General features: G+C 41.2%; 1 protein-coding gene and 1 pseudogene across 1 annotated transcript; one reads left to right on the forward strand and one right to left on the reverse strand.

Annotated features, from left to right (window-relative positions):
* The first annotated feature begins 5,879 nt into the window (after nt 1–5,879).
* On the forward strand, nt 5,880–6,996 carry LOC140531476 (splicing factor C9orf78 homolog pseudogene; annotated as a pseudogene).
* Nucleotides 6,997–9,871: 2,875 nt separating this feature from the next.
* On the reverse strand, nt 9,872–10,801 carry LOC140531477 (olfactory receptor 10P22-like). Its single transcript, XM_072650411.1, has one exon. The coding sequence runs from the start codon at nt 10,799–10,801 to the stop codon at nt 9,872–9,874; it is 930 nt and encodes a 309-aa protein (XP_072506512.1).
* Between the last annotated feature and the right edge of the window lie 341 nt (nt 10,802–11,142).

Below are 11,142 nucleotides of genomic sequence, written 5' to 3' on the forward strand. Positions count from 1 at the left end.
AGTGAGAAGCGAAGCTTTGCCCTTAGGCACTGACTTTCCTAAGGAGAAGTAAACAGTGGCTACCCAGCTCCTTCTACTCCCTGAGCTCCCTGCAATGTAGGTACAGAGATCTGGGTCAGGAGACACCTCAGTCTCATCTCTGTTACCCCAACTCCACCAAAATAATTAGAGATGGAGAAAATATCTCAAGTCTGGGGAGAAATGGAGGTTCATAAAAAGACAAATAGACAATCAGTTTACCCAGTGAGTCTATGGTAGATGCCCTTGCAGAATGCTAGGGAGATGTGGAGTCACAGGATGCATGCCTGCTGGTCAAGATTGAAATCACCTAATTTTCTTCCCTCCTCAGCTTTCAGGCAGTTAACATTCACTCAGACTGGAGCAGCTAGAATTTGATTAACAAGCAAGCCTTCCCTATCTTGATGCAAAGGAAGGAAGCCACAATTCCACATTGCTCTTAAGAATGTGAAGCTGAGTTAAAAAAAAAAAAAAACAATTTTCATGCACGGCAAGCTGGCAAGCAGCCTGACACATGGATGGTATGGAAGCTTAGCAACTATGCTGGGAACCTGGAGATAATCATTGCCACTATAAGCTGGAGTACAAGTAACCTGAGAGTAAAAGAAGCAGAATACTGAGCAAGAGGGAAGAGGGAAGATGGGGATGTTACCAGAATCAGAAGTATTGATATATTTCCTGCCAAAATAGCTGTCAAGTGCAGCTACAACCACTGATAAAAAAAAAAATTTATAGGGCAGTAAAAGCTTAGATACTAAGACAAAAACAGTATTTATGACTGGGTAATGCAGACACCATAGAGAGCTTTGATGCCCTCTCATGAGGTAGGTTCTTCCCTCTAGTTCTCATCTGGATTAGCAGACAGATCACTCTTCCATGGTCTTTTATGACCAGGGACACAGCCTTCCCTTAAGTTGACTGAGGCATTTCTTTCCACCTCCTAAAAGAAGAAAGAGATATGAATGCCACTTCAGACTTCCTTTGAAGAGGCTCAACAAAGTCTGAAGAGCATGAAAAAGAGGTCACTTCCAGTTTCATACCCCTTACAATCAGTGAATACATTGATCTGGGTGTGAGCCACTCAAATTATAAATGTAATCCTTCCAAAATCCAAATGGAACATACTTTAATTCTTCACTGTCTTGGTTATCTGCTCCTTACATTCTAAAATCTCATCTGGTGGGTTGGGGGAGACTTCTGATCAGCAGTGTCCTAGTCAATCTCCTCCCCACAGCATACCTACTAATTATATACCTACTAATTATACCTACTAATATATATCATATATTTCATATACATGTGGGGATATGTATATATATATATAATATACATATGTAGAGACAGATACAGATGTCAATTTAAGGTTAACAAAGCACCTTTCTCATGAAAATATGTGAGTCAGGCAATACAAGTATTATTATTGACATAAAAAGTGTCCATGGATTTTTAATAGAAATGAATGTTGACTTCCATTAAAAAAAAATTTCAGTTGCATTAATAAAATTATCTCATTTGTATTTTTGTTATTTACATAGTCTATTATGTTTATAATTATACATATATTGATACAGCATTTCTAATATAAATAAAACCTGGACATAGTATATAATCTTTTTAATCTGTTGCTTTAACCTCATTGCTACTACATTACTTAATATTTTTGATCTAAAAATCATTAAGGATAATAGTCCATTGTTTTTCTTTTCTTTTCTGCATTTTTGGTTTGGTTATCAAGCCAACATAGAAAGAATCTGGAAGGATTCATTCCTTTTCTATTTTTGTAAACACTTTATGTAATATTGGAATGAATTGTCCTTTGAATACTTGATGAATCCACTTAACAAATCCATATCCTGTCCTGGTCTTTTTTGCCTTGAGTGTTCATTTATGGCTAATTTACTTTCTTTTTGCTGAAAATGGATAACGTAAATTCTCTATTTCTTCTCCAATTAATCTGAAGCTTTAATATTTTTTATAAAGCCATCAATTTCATCAATGTTAACAATTTTGTTGCAGTATAATTGGCCAAAATAGGTTTCTTATAGTGCCTTTTATTTTATCTTCAATTCTTCTGAGTTTTCTTTTTCTAATTTTGATGTTGCCAATTAAATTTTCTTCTCATTCATTTAATCATATTCACTAGTGATTTGACTTGTTTGGTTCATAATGTCAGCTCCTGGTTTTACTTCTCATTTTGATGAGCTGTTTCTTAATATCTTCGATGATTTTTCAGGATTTCTGGTTTAGAGTTTACTTGGAGGTTTTTGATTTGTTGCTTTTCTAATGATTTTAGAGGCATGTCCAAGTCATTATTTCAATCTTTCCCTCTTGAAATTCAGAAAGAGTTGAGAGGTTTATATTTTCCACTAAGTTTGCTTTGCCTGCATCCCAAAAATGTTGTTGTTTTATTGTTGTCATTTGGGTAAAAAGGGGAAGGAAAGGAAAATACATAAGGGAAAAAATTAGGAGAAATGGGAGGGAACTTACTATCTCATATAATGAGGGAATATGTGATAAAGAGAGTATAAATATGGAAGGGATGAGATGTGAACCTCACTTTCATCTGAACTGGATAAAAGAGGATTTAACTCAGTTTCTCTCTCACACACACTCAAAAACATACATGTACACAAACACACACACACACAGAGGATTTTTTTTGTACAAATACATTAACCTCATCAGGGAAATATAGGAATAGAAAGGGAATGGGGTGGTTTAGAGGCAGTGTAGTGAATGACTAAGCAAAACAAAATCTAATGTGGCTGCAACGATCATGAAGGGGAAATTAAGAGGAAAGAAAGAATGAGAATTTGAGATGGTGACTAGATAAGAGGAAGAGAAGAGGAGCCATGGTGCAAAGAGATCACTGTTAAGCAAATTCCTCTTTTTACCACCTTCTTTGTAAAGGGAGGGTGGAGGTAAAGAAAACAAAAAAAGATATTAGTGTATGTATTTGTTAACTTTATACTGTTTAAATTTCTATATTTATTTCTTTTTCAGTTGTTTCAGTCACATCCCAATTCTTTAGGACCCCTATCTGGGATTTTCTTGGCAGAGATACTACAGTGGTTTGCATGGAAGGGAATATATGATTAATGATGATAACCACAAATATGAATGGAATGAAGTCACCCACAAAATAGAAGGTACAAATAAAGTTTAGAAAGCAGAGCCCAAAAGGTTGTTTAAAAGAAGAATACAGACACATACAGAACTAGGAATTCTAAAAGATGGAGATGAAAAAAAAGAGCATTCCAACATGGGAGTACATCCTGAGAAAAGATAAGTGTAGGAGATTGAACAGCCAGTTGTACTGGGAACATGTTGGGAGGAAAAAATGAAATGAGTAATAAGATAAAAGGAGATCACATGGTAGACACTTAGTAACGACATAATATCTGGAAAGCATCTAGCACATGGTAAATGCTTACAAAATGCTCATAACCTTCCCTCTTCAATAAATAAGCCAAACAGTTATTGACATCAAACAACACATGTATTTCCTTGACTTTCACACTGTGACAAAGTACATGTACATGCTTGTACATGTGGGCAATATCACTCTGGTCATCTGGTTACCTTTTCTGACTCTGTGATTAATGACTATGCACATATGCTAACTGAAAGTACATGTTCCAAGTTCATTTTCAACAAGATCTGGCCACACTAGATGAGACAGAGAAGTACTTGATCCCCTCTGGAAAGCAGAACAAAGCATCGAAAGTCAAAGATCAGGTTGGGAGGTATAGCACAATTATCAAAAGAAGTAAGAATGTAATTAAATTATCCATTTAGTGTTACTATGTGCCAGCAACTGTGTTAAGAATTATAGATACAAAAACAAAAAGGAAATAGTCTCTATCTTTAAGGATATTCCCTTTTTCTGAGGTAAAATAGCAAGTACACAGATAAGAAAATACTATGTACACAGAATATAATTTCAAGGGAATGATGTTAATCACTGGGGGTAGGGAGAGATTGGTACAGATTTCATGTAGGACATCATTATAACTCAAGCGAGAGTATAATATAGAGAACTAAGAATTCTAAGAGAAGGAAGTGAAGAAGGAGTATACTCCAGGCAGAGAAAACAGCCTGTAAAATATAGAAAAGTCAGGGCTGTACCATCATGTTTGGGGAGAAGCAAATGGGCCTGTTTGGCTGTAACATAGAGTCCATGGACAGGAGGAATGTGTACTGATTCTAGAAAAATAAATTGAGCCAGATTGTGAATAACGTTTGATACCAAACACAGGTGTTTGTATTTTATCCTTGAAATAAAAGGGAGACACCAAAGGACAGAGGAGTGACATGATCCAACAGTGTACCTGGGTGCAGCTAGATCTCTAGAGCAGCTAGTAGATAGAGCACCAGCCCTAGAGTCAGGAAGACCTCAGTTCAAATCGAACCTCAGATACTTGATACCCCTGTGAATCTGGGCAAGTCACTTAATTCTAATTGCCAGGAAAAGAAAAAGAAAAAAGCTATCTTCAGAAATATTAACTTAGCAACAGCTGTATAGTGGGTGTATTCACATGAGGAGAAGGCTGGAAAAGGAGAAACTAATTAGACAACTACAGCAACAAACCACGCAAGAGGGGATGCAGGCCTGAATTAGGGTTGTGTGGGATGGCTCGGATCCCTACTTCAATTAGTTACTCAGAGGTCTCTCAGAGTGATGACAGAAAGTTTATTTATTCGATTCTCAAGAAGCGGGACAATCCTATACCAGTTCACCTGGAGTAGGAAAGCCAAAGACAAAGAAAAGGCAGTGATTTATATAGACCCTAATGCAAGTCCCTCCCCGCCCCACTGACCATTATCCTCATTAGCTGAGAATATGATTTTACATTCTAGACACAAAATCTAACCGATCCCTTTTGAAATGAAGACATTGAAGAATTATGCAAGTTTTATCCAATCACTGAGACCCTAATGTACTACACAGTTTTATATCCTTATACGGAATTATTCCACTCTAAAAATACTGTAACCTTGAGCCTCTCGGTCTTACCTCACCCCTGGGAGACGAATTACAATCTGAGAAGTCTTCACTAAACCTATTCCACTCAGGGTTATGTAAAGTCATATAAGTATGGAGAGAAAGGCAAGGATACAAGCAATATGGTGCAGACAGCAACAAGACTGAGTGACTGACTGGACATGAGGCACAAGATGGAGCAAAGCTAAGGATGACTCAGATGACTCACACCTAGAAGCATGGTGGTGCCCTCAAAAACACCCGGACGTTTGGAGGAATACAAAAGGAGCTCTCTTTGGGACTCTGGCACTGGCGTTCTGGGGCTTCCCAGGCATTCACATGTAGATGTCTAAGAGCAGGAGGAAGACCATGGGATAAGAGACCATCATTGATCTCTTGGGAGTTTACGACCATCACCCCAGAGAGGGCAGGCCTGGGGCAGACGCCTGAGGCGTGCCCATGGCTGGGGCAGAGGTGTGAATGATGACACGACAAAAGATGCCGAGAAGAATCCACAAGCGCCCCAGGTGCTCCAGGAGACCCGAGTGTGCGGGAGGGCGTGGTCAGCTGTATCCAAAGCTGCGGAGAGGACACGGAAGAGGAAGACGGAAAGACGGACTCTGGGCTTTAGCCACCAAGAGGCACTGGGTATCGCTGCAGAAACCGGTTTCAGAGGGGTAATGGAGACAGAAGTCGGGCTGACCGAGTTTGGACTGTCCCAAAGGTTAGGGCACCGCTGGGGCTGCACGACCACACTCGCCCGCGCAGAGCGAGCTCCCGCGTGCCCGCGCGCGCCGCCTCAGCCCGCCCCTTCCCTGTCCTTCGAGGGCGGGGCGGCCCCATGGGAGCGCGCGGCCCCATGGGAGCGCGCCGACACACGCACCTCTGACCTCACTCGCTAGCGCCGGAACTACTCCCGAGCCGCTGCGGAAGCTGGCCGGTAGGCTGCGCATCAGTCTCAGGGGCTGCCCGCTCTCGTCCCTGAGGCAATCCCGGACGCGGAGGGTTGGGTCATGAGGCCGGGTAAGACTTTCCGCAGGCGGCGCGCTGACTCCGAGTCGGAGTCCGACGAGCAGGACAGTGAGGATGTCCGGGTGAAACTGGAGGAAACCAAAGAGGTTCAAAGCTTGAGGAGAAGACTGAAGGGAGTGAGCGCTGTAGCCCTCCTGGTTGGGGAAAAAGTCGAGGAAAAGATAACTCTGGAGGAGGATCCCTTTCAGTGCCACACTGGGGGCATGGTGGACATGAAGAAACTTCAGGAGAGGAACAAGAACAGGATTCATGAAGAGAAGGACCTCAACCTGGGCACCTCGTTTTCAGCAGAAACTAACCAAAGGGATGGAGATGCTGACATGATGAAATACATTGACACGGAACTGAAGAAGAGGAAAGGAATTGTGCAGAAGGAGAAGCGAAAGGTAAAACTGAAGACTGCTGAAGACTGTCTCTATGAGCTCCCCGAGAGCATCCGAGTCTCCTCGGCCAAGAAAACTGAGGAGATGCTGTCCAACCAGATGCTGAGCGGCATCCCCGAGGTGGATTTAGGCATTGAGGCCAAAATTAAGAATATCATTTCCACAGAGGACGCCAAGGCACGTCTACTGGCTGAGCAACAGAACAAAAAAAAAGACAGTCAGACCTCTTTTGTTCCAACTAACATGGCTGTGAACTACGTGCAGCACAACCGATTTTACCATGAGGAGCTCCATGCCCCAGTTCGGAGGCACAAGGAGGAGCCAAAAACTCGACCCCTCAGGGTGGGAGATGCTGAGAAGCCAGAAGCTGAGAGGTCTCCTCCCAATCGAAAGCGCCCCCCCAATGAAAAGGCAACTGATGATTATCATTATGAGAAGTCCAGGAAAATGAACAGACGCTATTGATATCAGCTCAGTGACTGAAAAGTGGGGAGGGGTTTTTTGCAGAGATTTTTTTTTTTTTTGGCAAGGTGCAATGTAAAATCACAAAAATAAAAGTTTCTTTTAAAAAAACTGAGACTGTGAGCAAGTAAAGGCAGTAAGTAAAGAGTGTTTTCTAGGAGTTAATCAAAAGCAGAGGAGACATGCTATTGTAGTTTGAAAAGATGCCGCAATCAAGTGAAAGTTTCTTAAAGGGGGAAAAGTTCTGAGCATCTTTGAATGCAGCAAGGAAAGAAACTAGATCAAAAGAATTTAAAGATTAGAGAGAAAGTATAATCAAAAAGTACAAGCTCCCATTTGAGATTGGAAGGGATGTGATCAAGGGCACATGGAGCAGAGTTAGCATTAGCAAAAATCACCTTTCCCTGAGACAGCAGCAAAGAAGGGAAGAAGGAAAGATGATGTTAAGGGGTATTTGAGATCAGGAATTGAGGGGGAAAGGGAGTTCATCACGATAACCTCTACTGGTAAAATATGAAACAATCTTCTGTTTAGAAGGTGAGGGGAGGGTGACATTAGTGACTTGAAGAAATGAGAAAAGATTTGGAATAAAAAAGTGCACCAGGGAATGAATCAGGGAAGAGTAAAAAGGTAACCAGGCAGCCATAGGATCAAGCCAGGATATAATAATGATAATAAACATTTATATAGTGCTTACATTGTGCCAAGAACAGTGCTGATCACTTTTCAATTATTATCTCACAACAACCCTGAGAGGTAGGTAATCTCCCTTTTATACATGAGGAAACAAACAGTTTACTCAAAAGTATAGTGACTTGGTCTAGGTCATCCCCAAGCAGGTATCTGAGATCACACTTGAATTTAGATCTTGATGAATTGCTGACTCAAGGCCCAGAGTTCTATCCACTGTTCCATTAAATTACATTTAAAGTAAACACATTCAACAGGGTTCTCTGATTTTGTCAGCTGTATGTAAGGAGTAGAGGTAAATAATGAATCCAAAGGTGGGGATTGGAATGGCATAAATGTTGAGAGAACAGGGGTATAAGAGATTTAAGAATAGAGAAAGCATAAAATTGAACAGCTTAACGAGAGATTATCTGTGAAGGGACAGTCCAAAGATAGGCCACTAGTAATGAACTGTGACAACAGTGAAGATTGAAATGACTTCAGAACTGGCCTGAAAAAAAAAGAATAGATTTAAGAGTGGTGTAACACAGGGAGGGATGCAAATGTCCAAGGTTAATGGCACATAGGACAATTTTGGCTTTCTGGTTTGTACAGGTAAACTTGTGAATGATGATGAAATCAAAGAACAAGGGACTACCCTCAGTGGGAGAGACAGATACAGAAAGAAGGTCAAGTCATAGTACTTGAGGAGTCAATAAAATAGCAAACGAGAGTATTGAGGGATATAAACAGGCATATTGAAGTATGCAGAAGGGGCAGCTAGGTGGTACAGTGGATAGAGGACAGACCGTAGAAGCAAGAGGACCTGAGTTCAGATGTGTCCTCAGACACTAGCTGTGTGACCCTGGGCAATTGACTTAACCCAAGTGCTTCCAAAAAGAACTGAAGTCTGTGAGACTGACAAATGATCTGAGGCATCAGTAAATAACTACCACCAGAATCTCAGTAAGGCCATCTATTTAGATAGGACAAAGTGAGGTAGAGATAGAGTTTAGGGCAGATCTGCTGAGGGAACTAGACACAGGCTGTAAATCTATCCCATTTCAGAGTAGGACTCAGAACCTCATGGAGTTAATGATTGCAAAAGGACATTTCTGGGCAGGGAATATTCATTTCATAGTGATGAGGGAAATCAGAGGATCTGGACAGAAATAGCCATAAACAACTGCAATCTAAATAAGACTTACCTCCTAATTTAGATCAAGCCAAATTCTGCATTTCCTCTAGTAAAATCTACATTCATTAAAGGTGACCTTATTACATCTGTGTCTCTGTGTCTGCAGCCCCTTGTACAATGTCTTACACATATTAAGCACTTAATGAATACTTCTTGAATTGATGTGTGTACTCCCTGCCACTGGTAAACTTTTATAAAACTTATTCTCCAATAGGTCTGACCATCAAAATAGTGGCACTGGACGTGGGCAACTGAATGCCTTACTACAGAGAAAGACCAAGCCTCTATTTCAAGATTCTAGTGTAGAGAGGGGTCCCAAGCCCTAGGGTCTAAGGTATGTCAAAGCTGGCATTGCATACTCACACTAAATTACTCACATTTTGTCCTGTAATTCATGTGAATCCCTCTCAAACTGCAGAACTAAACTCAACACATACTTATATGCTCAACACCCCCAAATAATACCACAGAATTCGAATCACAGAATCTCTGTTAAAAGTAACTTTAAAGAGGTCAGTGTCCAGCTCACAGCATCCTCCACCCCAGCCCCTGTCTTTCTGCTTGGAGACTTCAACATACGTATTTATGTTCTGCAGACATGGACTTCTTAGTCCCTCTAGTTCAACCCATACCTAAATATTTCTCCGAAGTGGTCATTCAGCCTCCACTTGAAACACAAACCTGAAAACAGCTACCAGATCAGGATTTTAGATGAAAGCTGACAGATTCCTGGGATCTTCACAAGATGAAGAAGTCCTTCTGAAAGACCAGGCCCATCTCAATCATAATCCTCCAGGAGTCTCCCTACTGTGCAAAAGATCTAGGGGTTCAGGTCCCCCTTCTCTTACAAAGATCAGGTCATGGTGGTAAAAAAAAATGCTAAATATGCAGAACGAGATGCACTTTGGGGCAAAATTAACTTAAGAATTTGTTTTCCTTAACTATATACATTGCAACAAGGATTCTGTATTTCATTTTCCTTTAGTGGAAGGCAGGGTCATGGGGTGGAAGAACAAATAAAAATGTTTGGTATTTGAAAAGTATATTTTTTAATATAAAGAGAAGGAAGCATCTCTCAACTCACCAAACAGGAAGCCAAGCAAACCACTGGACCAGGCAAGGACTTCAAAGGTGTTTTGTTACCTTGCGCCTAAGGGCTCCCATCACCTCCTTGTTCCTCAAGGTATATATAAAAGGGTTAAACATGGGGGTTACAACTGTGTAGAAAAGGGAGAGGATTAGATCCATGTCCTGAGTTGCACTGGATCTAGGTTTCATGTAAGCAAGGGTGGCAGTGCCAAAGAACAGTGTGACAACCAGTAAGTGGGAAGAGCAGGTAGAGAAGACTTTTTGGCGACCCTGAGCAGAGGCTACCCCAAGGATGGTAATAAGTATTCGAACATAGGAAAACAGGATCAGAGCAAAGGGAGTCATGATAAAGAGCAGGGTGAGAACAACATTCCCAACCTCCCCCCAAAATGTATCTCCATTTGCTAGTCTCAAAACAACCAAATCGTCACATAGGAAGTTGTGAACAATGTTAGTGCCATGAAAGGGTAAGATAAAGATAAATATGGAGTCAGTAGTTCCTGTAATGATGCCCATTAGATAGGAAGCACCCACCATACCCACACATACCTGCTGATTCATCAACATGGCATAATGCAGGGGCTGACAAATGGCAGCATAACGGTCATAGGCCATGGCAGTGAGCAGGCAGCATTCAGCAATGCCAAAGAGGGCAAAGAAATACATCTGAGTGAAGCAGCTGGCAGGAGACATGGCAGGATGTGAGAAGAGGAGATCAATCAGCATCCTAGGCACAATAGTTGTAGTATAAAGGATCTCTATCACAGAGAGATGTCGAAGGAAAAAATACATAGGAGTGCTCAGGGCTGGGTCCAGTAGGGTAAGGGTGATGATCAGGGAGTTGCCCAGCAAGGTGACCAAGTAAACAAAGAGCACTTCCCAAAACAGGGCACTCTGGTAGGTCCCCAAATATGAGAATCCCAACAAAATAAACTCAGTCATTCCTGTCCCATTAGCATCATCCATGTCCCTTAATCTGCATCTGAGAACTGAACCAAGAGAGAGCAGTTAATAGTCTCAAAGGAAAAAACAAACTGCTTCAATAAGAGAGATCCAGATTAGAGAAGACAATAACTTCCCAAGGGTGGAGATTGTGATGGATGAGCAGTAGGATATTAGAATGTCCTTTCTGAGAAAACTATTAAAATTTTTTTTAACTTATCAGAAGTAAAATGCAAAATCGAGCCTGGAAGCAGGCTGCTGTATATAACATCAGTGTGGTCCCTTCCGTCTCACAAAGCCCTTGGTTTTACGGGCAGAAACCTCAGTCTTTGAGTTTTAAAAGTAACTGACAACGTGAATAGATA

Source organism: Notamacropus eugenii, chromosome 3 (assembly GCF_028372415.1).
Source record: "Notamacropus eugenii isolate mMacEug1 chromosome 3, mMacEug1.pri_v2, whole genome shotgun sequence".
In the NCBI taxonomy this organism is placed as follows: domain Eukaryota; kingdom Metazoa; phylum Chordata; class Mammalia; order Diprotodontia; family Macropodidae; genus Notamacropus; species Notamacropus eugenii.

Excerpts from the sequence above, each read along its gene's own strand:
- LOC140531477 (XM_072650411.1), bottom strand. The coding sequence starts at position 10,801 with ATGGATGATGCTAATGGGACAGGAATGACTGAGTTTATTTTGTTGGGA.